Source organism: Sander vitreus, chromosome 11 (genome assembly GCF_031162955.1).
Source record: "Sander vitreus isolate 19-12246 chromosome 11, sanVit1, whole genome shotgun sequence".
Lineage (NCBI taxonomy): Eukaryota > Metazoa > Chordata > Actinopteri > Perciformes > Percidae > Sander > Sander vitreus.
This window is the reverse complement of record NC_135865.1, coordinates 14,481,926-14,504,312: the sequence shown is the minus strand read 5'-3', so window position 1 is coordinate 14,504,312 and position 22,387 is coordinate 14,481,926. Positions and strand designations below refer to the sequence as shown.

At 40.2% G+C, this 22,387-nt stretch overlaps 1 protein-coding gene across 5 annotated transcripts in view; it reads right to left on the bottom strand.

The window, feature by feature from the left end:
- pkp4 (plakophilin 4) overlaps positions 1 to 22,387 on the bottom strand; it is an 81,471-nt gene extending 59,084 nt beyond the window's left edge. For 2 of the 5 annotated variants that reach the window (XM_078261773.1, XM_078261774.1), the window contains exons 1-2: positions 22,235 to 22,387; positions 6,899 to 7,032 (exon numbers count right to left, since the gene is read on the bottom strand). In XM_078261773.1, coding sequence (XP_078117899.1) covers positions 6,899 to 7,032; positions 22,235 to 22,283 — 183 coding nt within the window. In that variant the 5' untranslated portion in view covers positions 22,284 to 22,387. Of the gene's footprint in view, positions 1 to 5,548; positions 5,760 to 6,898; positions 7,033 to 10,073; positions 10,105 to 13,086; positions 13,168 to 22,234 lie in introns of those variants that run through there. The other 3 variants (XM_078261777.1, XM_078261776.1, XM_078261778.1) reach the window with 3 other exon arrangements.

Genomic DNA, 22,387 nt, shown 5'->3' with positions numbered 1-22,387 from the left:
CAGCCAGCTCATCAAGCTTTTAAGAGGGTGCTGGTGTTGTAGCAGTCAAAGCAAGGTCAGCTCATGGGCTTTGCAAAGAGTCTGTCTGTGTGTGTCTGTGCCTGATTTGGATGAAAAAAAGGGGTCACAGAGTGTAACTCCAGTTTGCCAGGGAAAAGCAGGAGCCAGACAGATTTTTCATGTGTAATTGACTCCAAGAAAGTGGGAAAATTCCACTGTGGTGTTTTCTGGGAGGCAGTGTGTTCAAACACCACTGTGCGGCACGCCTAAGAGGCCCTTTTTGCATATGTCCTTTTTACATATAAGCATGCCCAGGCACAGTTAATAACAGCATTTCTCTGAAGGCAAAGCCTCATAATGGGGGAGGAAGAGGAGCACACCAAAACACAGCGTTTCCAAGGGCAACAAACCGCAATCTTGATACTAGAAATGACCTGCTCAACAGCCCTTTAGATTGCAAGGCCTAATTTGACCACATCATTTTGTTTATGTTTGAGGGAAAATCTCTCCACAACAAAGAAAAAGGATAAACTGCTAAACTAACAGGGAGTTCACTTTGCCCGTTTGAAGCTTGTATTTCTGTAAACACAAAACACTGAACCTTTAACAGCGAAACACAGATAAAGAAATACGTACACAAAATGTGGCAAGTGTGTGGCTGATGAATGCTGACAAGAAAAACAAAACTCCTTTCATCACTCTGGATGACGCCTGAAGTGCTGTTGATAGTGGACATTAGCCAGCAGGTAAAAAAAATAAACTGTCCATCTCTGACATTAGCACAAAAACTTGCTGAGGGATACTGCATTTAATGTTGAGTCCTTTATGGCTGCAAATGTTTCTGCAATAAGCCTTGACATTTCAAGGGTTACGTTAAATGGGAACTACGCCTTCCTAGGCCATAGAATTAACATATTTTTATTTAGGTGGTGTTCTCCTTTAATTACCCTTAATATGCCAACTTTACAGCAAGGTTTACTCTACAACAATGTCCGAGCTGTCAGGAAGGCAGAAGCCTCGTCATCACCTACCATCCCTTCCACTCTTTCCGTTTCCCCGCCCTACTGATGATGCAGCACAAACCCAACCAAAATAGGCATACTGAGAAGCCATTGAAGACGTGTGTGCACATTAAGGAGTGGTTGGTGAGGATGAAATCAAAGTTGACGCAGCTAGTCCCTGCAGCTGTTCCTCTTCTGGGAGATGCGGTAGGAAGCAGAGATAAGGGCAGAGTGATCACTGTGAACACCTGACCTCACACTCATTGACACCTGCTCAGTGGTTGCCACAGGCTCCCTTAATAACCCACCTAATGGCTTCTGCATACTTGTTTAAAAGTCAAATTTGGCTTGTTCTCAAAAGGCTGTTGAATATAGTGCTAGGTGCAACTGCCAGGATACAACATCATCCATATGCTACTGTATGTGCATTTACATTTGTGCATAAAACCACCTGAATGGAAATGCTAGAAATACTTTAACAAATAAATATAATTCTCTTAGCAATAATAACGTATTTTCTTCATGGTAGATAGTTCTTGCCTATGAGGGAAGTTAAACTTTCTTTTTGTGATTTGCAAACAAAGAGACTGCACCACTGCAACATGCTGATCTCTTGGGCCGAGAACCATCTCTAGTTTAAATGTGCCTTGTGGGTTTTTTTTCCTTCTTGTAAACAAACCTAATAGGTTTACCTAACGCATTGTGCGTATCCTTGAGGCCTGACAAACGTGTTGAATGCATTTCCTTCCTGCATTTGCAAGGCCAGTTTTTTAAATAATAAAAAGTTTGCATTGTGAACATCCATGTGTGCAAGCTTTCAGTATCAGTATATTCTTTGTCCTCGTTTTTTGCTGGTGCATTATTACGCTTATTTGTGCGTTATTCAGCTGAACAGTGGGAGAGCGGCAGCACTATCTGTATCACGTAACCCGTGTGCTCGTGTTCATGGCCAGGCATCCTTGTGAGCACACACACACACACACACACACACACACACACACACACACACACAAAACAGGGACTGACTTGTATAAACATTGCTGCATTGCGCTACTAGTGGTAGAAAAAACAGGGAACCTTCAATACCCCTCTTTACTACAGCAACCAGGTAGGGCTTAGCCAAACAAGTTACTGACACTGACCTAATGACTTCATTTCCGACCTTATTGAAGTCATGTTGGTTTGTTGGGTTGATTAAATACCTCAAAAACGGGCTATTTGTTGCCTACCCCTCTGACACAACTGAAAGTCCAACAAATCTTATGTAAACCTAACTTATCACCTTCAGCCAGTGTGTGATTGTGGCCGAGGTATCAGTTAATTTCAAAACACAGGAACCCAACAGTTTAAGTAAATGTGACTTAATTAATTAATTGTACAATTAATTGTAATATGGATTTGAGGTCATAACATATCGCCTACAGCGAGTAAATTGCCCTACATTTGAAGGAAGCTCTTCTACAAAAAAATATAACTTTGCTTCCCAACTTGAAAAATGTGTTGCAAAGTTTGTTTTTGTTTGAGTATATCTCAGGCTTCATAAATGACATTTTGATGATGTAATCTTGTGGCACTCTCTTCCTAATATTTACATACTGTAACAGCAGCTTTTGGAATCATTTTGTTTTACCAACACGTTGAAAACTCACTTGAAATGTGTATATTATTTGGGTAGAAACAGACCAATCACATTATCTCTGTCAAAAACTAATTTCAAGCCAATTACATTGCAGAGCGGCCTGTATGACATATTCTAAAGCCACTACATTTCATACCTGTTGACATTTATCTATGACCTTTGTTGATTTCAACTGATGCAAATCTTTGTGTTCTGCTGTTGCAAAGTACTTCAACCAGACCAAAAAGAAAATGTCAGATGTAATATTTGACATCGTAAATGTGGGTTCTTTTTTAAAACTGAATATACTCAAGCACTCTAGAAAGGTCTCCTAATCAGGCAACGAAGTGGCATTTTACATATGCATGTAAATACACACTGTTAGCTCAAATGATTTTATTCAAAAAGTAAACTGCTGATGGCCAAGTGGTTAATAGCCACTTGATTGAATGTGGCCATCAACACACACTCAGAGAACACTAGACTGAACCTGTACCTCCACTCTGTGTAAGGCACACTGGATACAAGCATGAGCTAAAAGGACTAAAATGAAAATTCTTAATGTGAGATGCAGTAGTATCCAGCTTTAAGAGTTCTTCAGCTATCTCCGAAACTAAGGGCCAGGTCATTTCTAGTGTTGCACTTGGATGTTCTCATGAGAAAGAGGCTGAAATAGTTCTGGATTGAAAAAAAAAAAAAAGAGCTTGGAAAAGAGAAGTTCAAACCCTGTTTACTTTTTCTCATCTGCACACCTGGCCAGTTACTGAGCAAGTAGTCATTTCTTGTCAGCCAATACCAATATTAATGCTGATGCAGATTCTAATATTTACCCATTCATTTCAATACCACAATGTGTCTAGTTTCCACCAGTGGAGGTTAAATGTTTTACTGCAGAAAGAGATGCAGACGTGTAAAGAAACACTGATTCATTACTACCTGTTTTGCTTTATTAGTTACTTTATTTTTTCCAAAAGTCTGCAATCACTGAAGGAGAGGAGCATACATTAATTAAACTGAAATGTAACACAATGTTACAAACTAAATCTTTGTCATAGTGTATCAAAATATTAAAAATGAACAAGACGTTTTAACAACTTGCTTATTAAAATTAATTCAGAGTAATTTTTTGGACTACAGATAGTCAAAGAAACCCCTTTTTGTTTTTTAAGTCATTTGTGTTGGCATTCTAAACTCCAGTGGATTTATGAGGACTATGGCTAACTGCTCCTCAGATCTCTGCAGGGTAAATCCAGACAGCTAGCTAGACTATCTGTCCAATCTGAGTTTACCCTCGCACAACTAAAACAACCTTTGAACATACACGTTCCACCAAAACAAGTTCCTTCCTGAGGCTATTTTGCAGCGGCACCTTTGCTCTGTCCGGCGCTTAGCACCGCCCATGATGATTGTGATTGGTTTAAAGAAATGCCAATAAACCAGAGCACGTTTTTCTCCCATTCCGGAATGCTTTGTGGACTAGCCAGACCCTCATCCACTGCGCTGTGAAGGAAGGTCTGGCAATGACAGACTACTACCAACGTTCCATGATTGCTGGATATACCAACCAAACTTTTGTTTACTTTCCTGGAGTTAACGAGCACATGCGGAAAGCCTAGCGGATCATCGCAACTCTTGTGTAAGTTTGCCATACTAACTTTCACCACTAATTACTTTAATACCGCCGTTAAAACAAGCAAATAATACGCCTATTTGAACCTGATGTGGCGATATATCACAGGAAACCACCCTTGCGATTTTCAACCAGTGATCTACCGGCCTCAGCGTCAGGAAGTATCGCGTATATAGTATACGCCCATTCAGGAACCGGTTACCAAGGTTAGCGATGGAGTTTTTCACACTATCGTTACGGCCCGCCATTGTAAATAAGAACCTGTTCTTAATGACTTGCCTGTAAAAATAAAAGTGAAATAAAAAATACAATGCAAAAGAGCTGGCAATTGCACTGCCAGAGCTCTTCAATATAATGAGAATATAACATCATAACAGTAAGAAACAACAAAACTACACAATCTATATGCTGCAAAATGTATTTTGCTATAGGATTCTTATATGGAACTACCCACCTCCCCCCGTTTTTTTAAATATTCCAATAAATACCAAAGACAGCTTAAGTTTTCGGAATAATAAAAAACAATGCTACCACTTTATAATAAAACGCCATTAATAAATGGTAAATTGATAGTTAAGTAAAACACACTGACAAGACACACAAGGACGTTGTGGTTGCTGAATCGACACAAAAGCCTCCCACTGCCTCAATTACACTTAAGATTAAACAGATTAAAAAAAACTAGGTCTTAGATAATCCTCAAAAGAACCCCTTAGGTTAATTTAAATTGTAATAAGATAATAAATACTGAAGAGGGGAACATTTGTAAAGTTAATTTTTAATTTACAATACAGTTTTAGGTTTTTTTGGTTGAGTCAGGCTTGAAAAATAGCATGTGTGGTTCTTCAAAGCAGGTGTTGCAGTGCAGCAAGAACATGACATTTAAACACTCAAATGGGGTCTGTAATGAACCATTAAGGATGTGTTATCCCGATGGTGGATCAGTGCTATTTAAGAGGCACAGAGCAAAGGCAGGACCCTGATAACCAGCAACTGCAGCATTACAGACAAAAAAGGGGTAAGAGGGAAGACATAAGACCAAGCAAATATACACACAGGGGGAATGCAATCACAATATGTTGGTGAATCTGTCCTTGTTTGGGCATCTCGTCAAAGCCTGTGCAGCTGTAAATACAGCAGTGACAGAAAAAGAAGTTTGGAAAGAGAGACCAATAAAAATGAAGGAAGACAAGGAGTGAAAAAGACAAGTGAAGGGGAGGGAAATCCGTCAATCGAAAGGCAGGGGAAAAAAAGGACAAATAAAACAAAAGATAGTAGAGCTATAGAGTAAAAACTTACCAAACACCCAGTCATGCTAAGCCCCAGCCCTAACCGCGACCACAGCTACAGCACAGCAGACTTGCATGTTTACATCGACAGCGGGATCCCTCGAAGGTCTGCTTCTCAACAATCACAGGAAAACCTCAAGCGAAAGCACAGAGGGGAAAAAAACACACTCACACGAGCCTAGTCTCCTGACTAGCCTGACCTCCTCCATCTTTTCACTCTCACTCACCCTCTGATTTGCCTCTTCAACTCTGTTAAATACTGAGGAGAACGATCATTTTACTGTCTCGACTCTTTAGCAAGAATTCCCTCTGAGGCATTTCTTCAGCCAGTCACTCTAAAAGCCACGGCTCAGGCAGGCTACTTGCTCTTCCTGCCTTCCTGCCTGCCTGCCTGCCTGCATGGATATCTGCTCTAACCGGACGAGCCACTGAGGAATACTCTAGGGAAGGAAGTGACATAGACAGGTGCTCCCTCCTTCCTTCCTTACTCATGTAAACACTATCCACTTTCTTGCAGCAGGCCTAAATAGGACATCCGTGGGATATTTGAAATGAATTAAATGTGTTTGCTGCTATTTATTATCAAACTGTAGCTCAACTATAAGGTAATTTAAGGTGAAAAAATAGGTATGCGAGATTTCACATAGGAGAATTAACATAATTAATTATTAATTAATGAATCATTAACAAACTCTCTTTAGCCTTAGTTTGCCCCGTGCTGGATTCCCAATATGGAGGGCTGGAGCAAAACCAGAGAGGAAAGGAGGGTGTGCATTTGTGTCTGTGTGTCTGTGTGTGTGTGTGTGTGTGTGTGTGTGTGTGTGTGTGTGTGACAGAAGGCAGTGTGGATGAATCACAGAGAGACAGGCAGAGATGGAGTGAGTCAGGGAGCATGTCCCTGCACAGGCTCACAAACCCAGCTAGAGATGATCTTCCTGGTTGTCCATTGACTGGCCATGACTGGCCATGACTGAAGGCAATAAACAACCAACAGCACTTAGTCAGTCATTCCAACTCAAGATAAAACAAAGTAAAGCAAACAAAGTCCACTCTGACCACAGTTCCGCTTTAAACAAAAATCTTTCCATCATCCCACACGCAGCAAGATGCCAACTTTCTACTTTGGACTCTGTGCCGCAGAGGTAAGTTGTATGATTACAGTGACAACAGGGTGTTGCACAGGAAACAAATGTCCACATACATCGCCCAGTGGATTTCTTCTTAGTACAATGTGTGAGTCACCAGACAATTTAGCATTCACTATGTCACTGTACATAAATGGTTCATAAAAGCTTTAGCGTGCCGTAATATAAGAGATGGAACATGAATCAACGCAGTATGAACAGAAGCAACACACTACCTGTTCTTTGACAGAGGCCAGGATGTTGTTGGCGGTGTTGTCGGCATCCATGTTGCGGCGAGTTGAACCGTCGCGGATGGTCAGCAGAAGCCCCTCCTCCGTCACTGGGCTCTGCTCAGGAGCTGGCATTCCTCCTGTGTGGACAAACACACACACACACACACACACGATCTGGTCACCACAGGCGCTCTTCTGAAAACAACAACACAATCTTGGTACACACATACCAGATGTGTGAATGTGTGTGCAACACACTCCACTCATAAATACACACTTGAGTTAACCACTCCCTGATACACACAAGTGAGTGATGCTGAGAAGTGAAGTATCAATGGTTACACGCCACCACCAGCAATACACACAAACACCCACCCACACATGCCATATGGCCCAAAGAGAAAAAGACTGTCAATGTTTCACGTCTGTGACAGTGCAAATCAATGCCATATGGCCTTGGGACAACACACGAGTTAAATGATGATCTGTGTATGTCATACAGTCACATAAAACAATACAACACAAACAGAAGAACGGCCAGCGACTCTAGTGAAGCCACAAAACAACGTAAATTAAAATCCAAGCAATGCAAAAGCTGCCCTTAAATACCAAGCATGTGTGCGCTAGGGGTGTTGAAATGAATCACTGCATCGATGCATCAAGTACGGACGGTGACGATTCTGCATCAATGGAGTGACAGACCATAATCGATTATGGCCTACTGAAGTTTGTTGTTTTTCCGGTTGCTGCTTTTTTGTTTTTGCCTTTTGTCTGATGTCTGCTGTGTTTAGACTCCACTACATTCAGGAAGTGTCTTTTTTCGGAGCAGATGCAAAAAAGGGGTTGTTCAGCAATATCTGACTGCTTGAATTTGTTGATGAAAACCTTGTGTAGCAATCTATAATAATATTGAGGAGGCGATGCATCGTGATATCGAATCAATTCTAACTGTTAACAGGTTAATCATAATCAAATCGAATCGTGAGACCAGTGAAGATTAACACCCCTAGTGTGCGCACAGGTGAATACTATTATGCATTTGATTTTTTTGCAGCGATTTTCAAAATCGATTCTTTTCCCTAGAATCAATATTTCTTCTTTTATTTTTATCAATGATTCACCTAGATATTTTCTGTTCAGACGGTACCGCTGACTGAGACTATTGTATCCATTTCCAGCACAACAGACCGAAAGCAGAAAATACGTACATGTTATGTACTTCTTTACAAATTAAATAAATGTCAGACTGACTGACTTGCTGACATGTGATGTGCATTCTTCTTAGAAAACGATTCGTTTTTAGAAATGTCTCATGATATACGTCTCTAGAAGAGAAGTTTGTGTTAAAGAAGAAGGAAAAAAAAAAAAAAAAAAAATCGCAGTACTCAATACTGCCTGTTATGCATGTTTGTGTACAAGATGCAGTGGTGACGTTTAAAAAAGATGAGCGAGGCCAGGCCTTTGGAAAAAAAATAGAAACAAAAAACAAGTTAGCAGCCCGACGGAAGACATAAGGTGTTCCTGTCTCCTTCGTTCTCTCTGGCCTCTTGTCCAGGATTAAAATGAGAAAGGAGAACAAATAGTTATGATCTCATTATATCTGTTGACAGCAAGAGTGTCAAGGGAACACTGCTCAAGGTGGATCCATATTTACTAGGAGGCTGTTGAGCCAGACAGGGCAGCTAAAGGCTGCAATGGCTGCCTCATACCTCAGAGCTGCAGCAGTAGACAAAAGCAAGAGGTCTAATAACACAGGAAGTATGTGACTTTAGGGAAACAGGGATTTTACTATCACTTTTACAGTCTTAGAGATCCACTGCTGCTGTCATCTCCAATATACAAACATAAAGACAAATTCCTACATATACGTATATCTTGGCCTACATGCTGTACTTTACTAAACCACACAGAATGCAGTCAAGGTGATACATGTTGTGGTGAGATGCAGTCTTTATATGACGCTAATGTGTAGAGGGATATTAGCTGCTGAAACCACCATGAAATAACCATATTTACAAAATAGCCCTGCTGCAAAGAACTGAACTCTCCCTCCATTATTATAATATAGTAATCCTAGTCCATAATGGCAGCCTCAGGGTGACTGGAAGAATTAATATACAGTAGCTTAACTGATCAATTTTCTGCCGACATCAATTCAAAGGGTTAAAGGGTAATTTGCTGTCATGTAAAAGCACATGAACACACACACACACACACACACACACACACACACACACACACACACACACACACACACACAGTAAATAATCATTTAGTGCAGGCTGACAGCCAGTTTGTGTGAGCTGGCTGGGTTGTTTACAGTGAGAACATAAAAGTTGTTGGCCAGGGCTGGCCAGGGATGAGGCATTGGAAAGGGGGGGGCTTAAGTACGTGGGAGGTCCCCCAGACATTAGGGCGAAATGTGACCCTGAGGTATTCTGGGAGTCTGTCACCAAGGCAGCGTGAGCATTTCAAGGTGTCTGAGCTGAACTGGGGCATATGCCAGCCCTGGTGTTAAATGACAGATACGTAGTTTTACTAGTCCTAAGTATGTTAGTCCACACAGGATATTCCATGTGTTCCCCTGTCAGTCTCCCAAATTCCTTTCCTGCTCATTCATAGTGTTGCAACACACTGCCCTGACTCCCTCCCACCCGCAGCCTTTGAATCAAGGACATGGCTCTTGATTCCCAGAAAAACGCAGCGACAGGAAACGGGGAAAAGCTGTTTGAATTTGACCGAACTCCTCCTCTCTGACTTCTGCACAAACACAGAGAACAACACAGACAGGTCTGACTGAGTGCACATTTTAAGCTTACAGAAGTTGCCAACCCGGTCGAGGTGGACAAAAATCCTTTCCGCTTTCTCTTTCAGTATCTTCTGAAAGAGAGGAACCACAAAAAGAGGTGTGCAGCTATGAAAACTGGTCACTGTAATTGTCATGTAAATCACCATAGATTAAGTATAATATGGGCCTTAACACACTTAACCTTTCTGTAACCCTTCACCAAAATCTGTGAATATAATCTGTCCTAATGAATATTTTTTTGCAGTCTGAACTTGACTGTAGGAAAGTGCACATTAAGCAGACTGTAGGAAATGGAACAAAAAAAAAAAAAGAAAAAAAGGAAAGAAACACCTTTTTAAAGCACCGCTAAGCAAATGTATCTGGGCCTACCTCTGAAATTCCCCATTATATCACTCTGCTTAGCTTGGAGTTCTCAGGAGCTCTGAGATGGGAGTAAAGACAACAATGCTGCTGCAGTACACAAGTGACTGGTTCTTCAACATTTCTCTTTGCGTTTCTCTCCAAATGCTGAGGGGGAAAGACTGAGAACAAGGTTCAAAGCCAAATCTGTGCAGCTTTTAAGGCTGTCATTAGGTTAATGCCTAAGGACAGTATTGCGTAGTTCCCACAGAGAAAAGAGAACCTCGTTCTGGTCTAAACAATGAGGCAAACCATTGTCTAATTATTAGTATTATTATTATTTCCCTCGACTAAGCAGAAAAAAAGTCTTCATGACAACATCTTTGAGCATAGCTAGCTAATGACAAAACACAGCTGATTATTTTAAACAATATATCTTTCAGTGACAGATTGACATCTGACAGATTCTGGTCAAATCCAAATCTCCCCTTTAAAGTATCGTAATCCTCAATGCATCCATGTCTGCCAAGAAAAGTCTTAGCCTGACTCCACCCTGACTCGTCAGATCATGTGATCTGATCTACTGAACTCTGATTCCGGCCACTCCTCAGAGCTTCTTACACAATCCCTCTTTCCGTGATTCTCCGTCTTCCCGATTTAATGTAGTTTATGGTTCAATGAAGGAAATGGAAGTATAGTGCAACATGTTTCAAAATCTGACCAATTCTGTTAAAAGTGTCAAATCTTAATAAAAAAAGCATGTTTCTGAAGGGTTGCTTAAGACAGATCTACTGTCCCAGATTCAAATACTGCCTTCCTGCATCAATTTCGTCTACAGACAAGAATTGATCAGTTCTCTGATCCTTCTGAAAGCCACCTGTGCCTTGTGTCACCTTCCCCAAGGAGCACTGCAGCAGCAAATATAACATCGGCCGTCACACAGGCTACGTTTACATGCACACATGAAACCAGGTTACTGGGAGAAATCAGGTTAAAGCAACAAACCAGAGAACACGTTTACATGCACCATAATAACATGATTATTTTAACTCCTGCGTTTACATGCAGCAGGTCAGGAAGCACATTTCTCCAAGGTCATATTTTTGAGCCAAGACTGCATATTTAAGTGTATCAGTGAGTTACCATTCTGAACCCTGAAGAATTGTTTTCTTTTCTGGTCAGAGCATTTGGATTGATGGTGCGATGAGAGGTTGGGCTCTGAAGTGGGAGAGCACATTTTCCTCGACTGTGTTCGTGCATCTGAATTTTACAAATATCCTGCACTTAAAACGGATAAAACCAACTTATTTATTAAAATTTCTGTTTAAGTCTTTTTGAACTCAAGGAAGCACCAATATAACCTGTTCATGCCGCTACACTGCTGTCACATTGATACTACCTGTCTGTCAGTCAGCAGGGAGGTAGATCTGTCTTCGGGAGGCTGAGAGACACAAGGTCACAGACACTCAACACAGACAAATGGAGATGAGCTGAGACATTATTATAAACTAGCCTGAATTTCAATTGCAGGGAGTCTCGGAGAAGCAGCAGTTCATATGCTGATTGCTCTGACTGGCTGAGCTAAAAAGGGCCGGGGAAATCTACAGCTCAAACTGAGCTGAGAGCTGCTTAAGAAATGTACAGCAGGCTCCGCGCTTATATACTGCACCTCTTTTTGGTGACAAAAGAAGTGATGAACAGTTGATTACCATCTTCTTAAAACTCTTTTTGAGTTCTACATACAGAACCAAACATGGCACTCCATGAAGTGAAATCACAAGAATACCTACATTGTGTACATTGAGCTAATAAATATTTTACCGTGTATCAAGCATCCCATTAAACCTCTGCTTCCAACATATGCACTGGAAATAAACATTAAGTGGTCAAACAAAGTGCACGCTTTACAGTATATCTAAGATGGATTGAGGAGAGCAACCATGATGCACAGAGGGCTGACATTGTGCAGATTTTCATCCAAACACCAAATTTGACTAATTCACCGTGTTCACTGATTAACACAACTTCAACCTGTGCAGGAGGAGCTGATCAGTGGAACAATCTGGTGTATTTTTAATGAAAACCCACATGCTCAGGCCTCTGTGGCACCTGGTTGCCCCATGGCACTTATCTACAGTGACCTAGCAGCGTTATGTAGCATGTGAACACTTTGTGGGGAGAAATACAGTCCTATTACTAATCTCTCAGCAGAGCAAAGACCCACAATGCTCAATTGCGTCGTTCACAAAGTGTATTGACTTTCTCCGATAAAACAAAAATTTGTGGTCCAGTATAAATTATCAAAATTCACTCAAATGAACAATCACATTTTCCAGCCACAATTATAATCATAAAATAATTGAAGACGAGGATAATAATATATAATGGTAATTTGGACAGCAACTGGAGTGCTGTCCAAATTACCTTTATATATTATTAGCCACAATAAATCCCCAGAATGAAGACAAAGGTAGAAAACACTGCTCAAAAAGCATTCACAACAGCAGGATTATGATTTTACAGCAAGTCACTCAATTCTGAAACAATATTTGAAATCCCTTACAGCACACACTATTAGGCTAAACACGTCAGGAAGTGTTGACTGAAGACCTGACAAAGTAACTGCTCTTAGCTCATTTGAAAATGTGGGTAACACAAATATACCAATGGTCCTGCACATACTGCATGCCACTGATTAACCTTAACCTCAGACAGTACACTCCTCATACTGTGACTTCTTAGAAGGTGCCACATGTGGAAAATTCTTTGAGGAGGATGACGAATTCTCTGTAAGCGTTCAATGGACTTGCCAGCAACAAAACATAAAAAAGTTATTATTAGATCCCTAGATGTTTCACTTTTTGCTGCTCTCAACAGCTGAAAATGCTTTGCTCAAATCGACACACCCAACAGCAAAGAAATGTCTCCTTTTCAGAGCAGAAAAAAAGTCTCACACACACACACACACACACACACACTCTATCAATCATTACCTTAAATAAGCTACACAGAATGATGTAGCCTCCTTTAAATAGACACATACCTGTCCTTCTGTTGATATAGGGTTAAACGCGGTGAGAAGTACGAGGCTATATGGAGTGGAGAGACAATAGTGTGGCAGCATTTCATCCGCTTTCTCTCCAAAGCGGACATGCAAAAAACATCATATAGAAGCTGCACCCATGCCTACCTCACGCCTTGACCTCACCCCGACAAATGTTGCAATAACCGGAGGCCTATCTGAGCATGTGTATCCACAGGGCAAGGCTTGCCTCTGAGTAAAGGCAGGAAACAGTCATTTTACAATCTATTCAACACGCAAATGCACAAAGACTAATGCCACAAGCTGCATGCACACTCCCTGAGCTGCACTTTATCTTGCGAGATAGGTTTACTCAACAAGGACATGGGGAAGATGGCTGCAGACCAAATAATCCATGTTTACATTGTGCAGCAGTAAAAATACATGGCTAACTTTCTGTGAACAACTTCCTAAAGTGATCATTCACCCTTTGCATCATTTCCCTTACAACAATACCTCAACTAATGGGGAGCAGAGTGGCTCAGCATCCCATCAGCTGTTTTCAACATGTCACCACCAGTAATATGTTGTGACAGAAGAGGACATAAATTATTCTGATTGCATGTAAATCCCTTAAATAGAATCAGAGTTTGTGCTAGACAGACGTGCTTCATCCTGTCGCACATTGTTAGACGCATACGTTTAAACACCCTAATGCCTTTCTGCATACAATTACAATGCAAACACAACAGCAACAATGCTTCCCAAGAAGGAATTACAGCACAATGCTCTGTACATCTCTAGAGAAGTCAATGCAATAAGCTCATTCCTTGTGTAGCGGATGTGGCACAAGACAAATGTAACAGGAGATTTTATGCACTAAGCTAATTGACAAAGTTGAAGAAAAGAATTTGATCATGGGGGACGTTTATTATTCAACCTCATTTAACAGTTCAGCTAAAAATGTGTTTAATCAATGCTGCGGTTTTAGCAACCCTATGCACTCCATTTGCTGTGTCAAACATTTTCCCACTGCTGAGCATATCAGATGGTCATCAAATGATCGCGTTAAGATTTGATGTATGGCAGAAATACCAAGATCATCCAAACAGGAAAAGGAAAATTAGCATTACACATGCTCTGCTCTTGGGAGTGTCCTGGCTCTCACAATGTAAGGTGTCTAACGGAGCTGACTCAGCACCTTCTATTTAGACTGATTACAGCATGATCAATCACAAAGCTATGACTTGTATGAATTTTGCTTAGCTGACTGCTTCTTCATAAAAAGGGCAATTTTGTAGAATGATGGCTTTTACATTTCCTGTCATACGTACACCTCAGACCTCGCTCTAAAATATTAATGAACCACTTCATGTGTGACTGTGAAAAAAAAAAAATAGAAAAAAATGATTATTAATAGGCTACATATGACCACCTATCCATTTCATGTTTTGTTCATGTCTAGTTGTCGTCTAGAGTTGGCAGGGTCCTCAACTATATCTTTCACCCACCAAAATAGTGATCCAGGTACAAACAGACGATTTTTATTAGATGTTTTTCATGTCGCTTATATGGCTCCAGACGTTAGTGGACATATTTCAGCTACATGACTGTATTTCAGCATGTTAAAGCGTTGCTGAATCTTAAGGATTCCTTAGTGACCCGAGTATCCACATAGGCATCACAATAATGGACCAAAGGGGAAAACCAACATGGGGGATGATACAGAGATTCTGCCCAGGCTTGTCTTTAAACTAGAGGCTCATTTGAGATTTCAGATCTAAAAGGTTGAAATGAAGGCAACGTGACTAGCTGTTTGTAAATTCTACATCCAACATTTGGGTATATTGATATACAAGGCAAACACTGATACAAAGGAGAACATCTATCAATAGTCATCCCTGTGAGGTGTGCTGTGATTTCTCCGACAACCATGAGCTTATACGTGGCCGGGTTGGTTCAGTGGGTAGAGCAGGCGCACATATACTGAGAGGTTTATGCCTCAACGCAGAGGTCCAGGGTTTCGAATCCGACCTGTGACAATTTCCTGCCTGTCTTCCCCCTCTCTCTCCCCTTTCTCACATACCTGTCCTGTCAAAAATTTTAAAATAGGCGGAAAACCCCCAAAAATAGTCTAAAAAAATACATTATACATAAAACTCTGAAGACTTACTGCAAGAACAAATAAACACACTCCCCTAAATAAATAAATAATATATATATATATATATATATATATATATAAAAAGTATCAATTAACTGGTAATCAGAAATGAAATCACAATGACAACAATACATATTGAATCCCAATTAGAGCCCTGTCTCAACAAGTTGCTTTAAGACACCACCAACCTAACAAGCCCTCTATCGTCACTGTCAGAGTGCTGCCTGTCATTTTAGACAAAACACCTGCAGTATGAGTAAAAAGCCAAAGCAGCAATCTCTTTGGCTGCTCTACTTGCACAAAAACAATAAAAAGTGATTGACATCAACATATTGACAATCTAAGATGAACTTTGGGAACCAAACATGACAATCTAGGCAAGATTCTTACGCTCAGTGGAAATCATGATAGGCTTTCTGCTTTAGGCTGTAAATATAACCTTTTTATATTGACAACTATTCCTCTTTTCATTCTAATTGACAAGCTTCATGCTCTACATCTGTACAAATACGCTTGAGTCTTCTGGCTTAAAGCTTTGCTAAAACGTTGATCAGAGTATTGAACAGGCTCTTCCACAGAACAAGAGTAGAATATTGAGATTGAGAGATTAAATTCCACTCTGCAATAACATTGACTTGTGAACTTTGGTGAACAAGTTAGGAACTCTGTTCCTGTGACGTATTATGAAAACAAACTAAGAGAGTGAGATGGATAAACAGAGGCCTGACCATGTACCTGCCTGCTCAATGCTTCTTCAACATGTTATGGGGCTAATATGCACAGTTTCAAGGCCTATAAAGCCTCAATCAATCAATCAATCAATCAATCAATCGTATAGCATCATCAAATCATCAATATAGCGTATAGCAGTTTAAAGTGCTTCACAGATGACTGACAAGCAGATAAGACAAAAAGTGTAGACCCTAAAACCATAAAAAAGACCAAAACAATTTAACAATTAGAAAGCAATGCACGTGAGACAATAAAAATGAAAAAGCAATAAAATAGATTTAAGAGCTATAATAAGAGTGATTGTAGTAAAACAGAGTGAAATAAAAACTAGATTCAAAAACTACATAAAAAGAAAAACAAGAATTATAAGATGACAATAAAATAGATTCAAAAAGTCAACTAACATCAACTTAGCATTAACATTTTGCCTTCACCTGAAAATGAAGCCAAAAAAAAAGAAAATTGTAAATAAATAATGGAAGAATAGATTTGTTCTGTACACTGATTGTTTTCCAATGACGCTGTGGTGGGTGGTTATACAGTATGTGAGATGTTTCAGAGATGGCAGTTAACAGCTAAAGAAGCAATTAAAAAAAAACAAAAAACAGCTGCAACTGTTATGTGTATTGCAAACGATTATTTCCAGTGCACAATCAAAAGCTAACATGCTACTGTACCCGTTATTAAAGTTAATGCCAACCATAGCCGATAACAGAACTAACATCGAGCTAAGACTTAGGTTGAACATTTCAGTGACTATTGCCTACTCCATTTAACAGAGTGCTTGAGTAAAGTTGGGCAAAATGACTGTTACTTTGTGTTAAAGAAGAAAGGAATCCACACTTAGCACAGGATTTTTAACAATAAAATAACCTGCATTCAAATTGAATTGAAGGGGAAAAGAATAATACCTTCAAGATCAAACATACCGGGATAAAACAACTGAGATAAACCCCATAAGAACTAAAATAATAACTGGAATAAGTGAAATAAAAATCAATTCCTGTACCTAACCATCAGGACACTGACATGCATTGAACCATGATGCAGAAGGACTGAAGGAATGTAGTTACTAAAGTAAATGTCAGGTCAGCCAACCAGCACCAGCTGGCCTTTTAAAACAAAGACCTAGTTCAGGTGAGTATACACTGTATTGGATAACCAAACTTCTAAAACTGATTGGCTTAGTTTGTCAAAAAAAATAATCCTGGGAGTCTTACACACAAAAAAGGTGAATATCTCTAACTGCAATGTCACTGGGTACAGAAGGGAATGTAGGGTTTCTGTCAGATTGCAACATATGAATAATCTATCGAAGGGGAATTAACTGAAAAAATAAATCACACCCCACAAGTTGGTAAAATAAATGTACCTTTAGTTGTACTCTGTAATGATTCATGGAGGATGTGTATTACTTTGCAGTTGTGCAGAGGTACACGTTTTTTTTTTTAAAGATATTGTCTAGAATTTATATCCTTGGGATGCAACGGACTACAAGTGTGGGTTCCATCACGTTCATCATATCACATAGAGTCTTCTATCTTAAATCTAGAGTCTAAAATCTTCATATATTCAGTGTATGACAAACAATATGCTATTTCTTATCCCAGAATCCACAAAATATGTGCACCTCTTTTACTATGTGTGAGTGATGTTTTTTCAGCGTTTCTGGGTTCATTTAGGCTGCAGCAGGAAATCTTAAATGATGTGTGAGCACCTGGGAGTAAATGTCCATCCCACAACAGGTGGGCTTTGGCATTGTTCAGGGTTACTGGTGCATGCAGAGGAGAGCGCACTTTGGATGCCAGGAAAACAGGTTCTTCCTGAGACAAGAATAAGCCCTTTAACAGGTTGGATGGATTTGTAAGCTGGTAGAATTGAAGTCATAGTTTCTCTAGTGAAACATCAACACTTTAGACATTAGATAGTGCTGGTTATTCTAGGATATTTCTCGGCTTCTTGGGGTAGCTCTGCTAACTAAGCTTTTTTTCTAGAGTGAAGAAAACTTAAAGAGCAGTGTCTTGTTCGTTGTATCAATCTGAGCACCATTGCCTTAAGGCTACAGGTTTTTCATCTTTGATTTTATCATTATATCGTTACTTTGACAAGCTTTGATATCACACAGCCACACAACTCCACAACCACATGCAAAGCTTAGGATCTAGAAAATGCAATTTTAAATGTCATGTGTTTGAACTGTACAGTATTTGTTCATTTCCAATGTCAACAACTCCCCTTCTCAGGAGTTAATATTACTTTGTAGCAGACTTTTAAATGCCTTGACATTTAAGAAGTAAATCTTCTGCGTCCTAGCGGAGTTTTATAGAAGCAGGTGAGTCAGACTAGTCCTGCAGATTGTTTCAGTTTCTAGTTGTAGTCTGGGAACAGGCCTAAACCTCGTGGTCACTAGAATGTAACCTGACATTGGGGAGATGCCTTTATCTTCAGACTAAATCCAGCCACCAAGTGTACTCACATACCACTCTGGGATGATACCTGATCCCACAAACAAGTTATTTGAGGTTTTAAAAAGTCTAAACCAAGAAGCACACATGCAGGCTACGCTTATGTTTGTGGCGTATGCACTGAAACAATAAATCAATTAAGCAATTAGTCAATTGACAGAAAGTCACAATGAAAATAAATTGATTCACACTGGGATTTTTTATGTACTTTGTAATTAAGGTGTGGAGTGCATAAAAAGCATCAAAACAGAGCTTGTTTATTAATAAAAGTGACTGATATATATATATATTTATTTATTTATTAACTGACACTTGGCCTCCTGTCATTTTTTTTAAGATTATTTTTTGGGCTTTTCCGCCTTTATTTGATAGGACAGCTAGGTGAGAAAGGGGAGGGGGGGAAGACATGCAGGAAATCGTCACAGGTCGGCTTCAAACCCTGGACCTCTGCGTCAAGGCATAAACCTCCAAATATATGTGCGCCTGCTCTACCCACTGAGCCAACCCGGCCACGGCCTGCTGTCATTTTGCAAAAGTGGCCCCTGGGCATAGGAAGTTGAGGATCCTTGCTGTACATGCTACGGTAGTGTTTTCAGGGGTGCTCATTTATTATGTCCTGCACTCCACTGCGATGGTCTCCTGTACCACTCCTCCTTTTACCATCAGTAAAGAGAGCTTTCAGCTGTGGTGATAATGTGAGTAGCAGTTTGAAATATTTATCAAGGTATTATGTGCCCTGTTGAGGCAATTCTGTAGCCACATAGATGGGAATGTTTGAGCAATGAGCTTGCAGGAAGACTCTAGTAGTAAGACCGCATGTGGAACAACTCCTCTCTGTCCCTTTGCTGCTACTGTCGACATAGCAGACACTGGCGAACGGCAGCCTTTCAGACTCAGCATGTCGGGCCTATGGAGGGCTATTTTACTGGACAAAAATCTATTGTGCACCTAATCTCTAAAAGCGCTGACATGCTTTGTGTTCTGTATTATCTTTAGCTGTCCAGGATCCAACCACAGCATTAAATCTGGGGCTCTTTCAGGAATCTATCTACATATCTAGCTAGATCAACAATCAGCCAGCAGCCGCACATGTCAAGGCTTATCCACACAAGCCATTGCCAGGCAACTCTCTCTGCAACTTTGGCAAAGTGCAATATATTTTTTGGTAATTTATAAGAGCCTCCATTTTGCACATCCAATACACATCCAATCTGCACACTATATTCATGCACTTTTAAAGGGCATACTTTTTGTTTACTGTTAAAAATTATATTTTATTAGTACTTGTGTTTTTTAAATTTCATTGTGTTTTGATGTTGATATTTTATTAATCCCCTGCACTAGTCTTAGTTCAGTGTTTTTTGCACATGTACTGCTGCTGTGATATGTGAAATTCCCTATCTCTCTCTCTCTCTCTCTCTCTCTAATTAGTTTGATTTTTACATATGATAAGCACCCCTAATTTAAGAGTGTGCTTTACTGCTAATTCAATGATTAAAAAGTAAACTTGGAATCCATTAATATGGTGTTGAATCTTCACAATATATTATAGATATTGAAAACATGTTTTATAGTAATAATTGGTATGCTCTCTGTTTTAAGTCTCCCGATTGATAGAACAAAGACAGATTTTTTTGGAATGGAAATTCCCTACTCTACTGCATGTGGTTTGTTCTCAAGGGAGGCAGTAGAGAAACTCTTTTAGACCACACCATGCAAATGTGGGATGGAAAGAAGTTGCAGTATGTGGGGTGGGATTTGACGAAAACTTGCCACTACTAACTATTATTATCATCCCACTTTGGAACCATGCAATAGTAGCTGAGAGCCCCCCCACACAAAAAAACAACACTACTAAAACACAAATCCACTTTTGAACAAATCTGAATAATTATGGAAACTCTCAAATTATCCAGTAAACAATTGCTAGTGTAACATAAACATCAACAGTAGAAATACTTTTTGATTGTAGCAGGTTAAAAAAAAACAACTTGTAGGCTAACAGGGGTGAGCGCTTAAGCCTTGATGTCGGAACAGAATTAGGGGGTGAAAAAAGTACAAGGAGAGGCCTGCTAAACTGTTGTCAGTTCCGATTAAAAAGAACTCACCATGAAGACTGGTTCAAACAATCACACCAACACACAAAAGGCCTTTTGCAACGGTTGTGTTTTTGTCTACTGGGGCACAAGGTTGTTCTTTGTGCAAAAAATATATTTTTTCCCACATAGTACCCACATAACCAGTACAGGACGTTTCACAGACATACATCACTATCTTGTACAGCGAGAGTGATAAACCTGGAGTATGACAAATGAAACGGACAACAGGTTGGCTGAATGTCTGACCTGCTAAAACCTCTCTCCTAGCTTGTGCCAAACACAGTGACACTGCTTAGAGTACACGCATAAACTACTAAAAAAACAGAAGGAGAATCAGACTCTTCAAACCAACGCCCCGCTGTTATGTCAATTCCACAGTAAACCACGCTCAATGGCTGTCAGCTGCGGAGCAGTGTGTGTCTTGTGTGGTAATGTGAATCACGAGAGGAGCAACCTAGTGATTCCTCGGCGCTGTGTATGTGTGAAATTGACTAAGTGTGAGAGAAAGTTCACATATGAGCTCATTTGCCTATTGCACTTCCAACTTGCACTATGACGGTGAAATGCAGGCAGATAAACCTTTCCACACCTGCATGGCAACAGGGGAGACTGGAAGCACTGCTCCCAGCATCTTTCATGTGAAAGGCCTAATATAGGAGTATGAGACTTGACCTTTCTTGAACAGCCATCATAACAAAATTAATAACTGCTTCATCAATACTTCTGAGGTTTTTTTCAGGTTTAGCCAGACAAACATGGCACAAAGGCAAATTATCTATTCCCCTTGCAATAACATTTCTGACACTGATATTATAGTGACCAGACAAGTACTGGGTTAATAGAATATGAGTTGAAGACTGAGCAAAGGACTTTAGGTTGTATGTGAGGCATATGTATACTATTGTGCATTTAATATCAGACCTACTTTTTAAGCCAAAGTGGGACACGGATGGTAATATACGTGCCTCTTCTAATGGTATACATCCTGAGTGAGTTAGACTACCTAGCTGGTGAATACCAGGCTAAAAGAATGCTGCACTTAAATGCATAAGGTAATTTGATTATTTCTTTATTGAGCTTCCGGGGCAATAAAGGTGAGTCCATATTGTCCTAAAAGGTAGGGTATTCTTGAACAATGCAAAGCATTAAGACCGCACTGTCTCTGTACACGTTAAAAGAAACGCCCCTGCTTAAAATGCAGATTAGGGTAATTAAATATGGCGTAGTTTGAATGTAGCGAGTGAACGTAAAGGTAAGCTTATCTTGTGGGAGCAGAGAGTTGGAATCTCCGCCCCTCACCGACCTCGCATTCCAGAGATTCCCACACTCTAAGCTCACCTGCCTTTTCCTTCACCACTTAACAACCCGCTTTCAAGGGCAATATAATAGAAAAGTGAGCTTTTTTTGTACCGGAAAACTAAAGCCGAGGGCAGCGAGGTCCATCAAAGGTGTGCGTTGTTGGCTCGGTCACAAGATCAAGATTAGCGTAGTATTAGATTATCTCCCGCTGTGAAGAAGCCTAAAGAAGTTTATCTTGTGCCACATACAACAAAAGCTAACACTTTCTTTAGACAGTTATTTCAAGACTTTGAGTTCAAGTAACGTCAGCAGTCCATAACCTCCTGCCTTGCGCACCGATGATTGTATTTTTTCCCTACGTTTTCCCCCCAATTATTCTGCAGTTAGTCAAAGAGCAGAAAAAGCCATACCTTGGGAGAACTGTTGTTCCGCTGCCGGTACGGATCTACATTGGAACATTGATCGGTAAACTCCCGTAGTTTAGTCCCATGCATGTGGAAGAGTGAAACGCGCCTCCATAGTCTGTAAGAAGAAGACGATCGACCCTTCCGCTGCTCCCTACT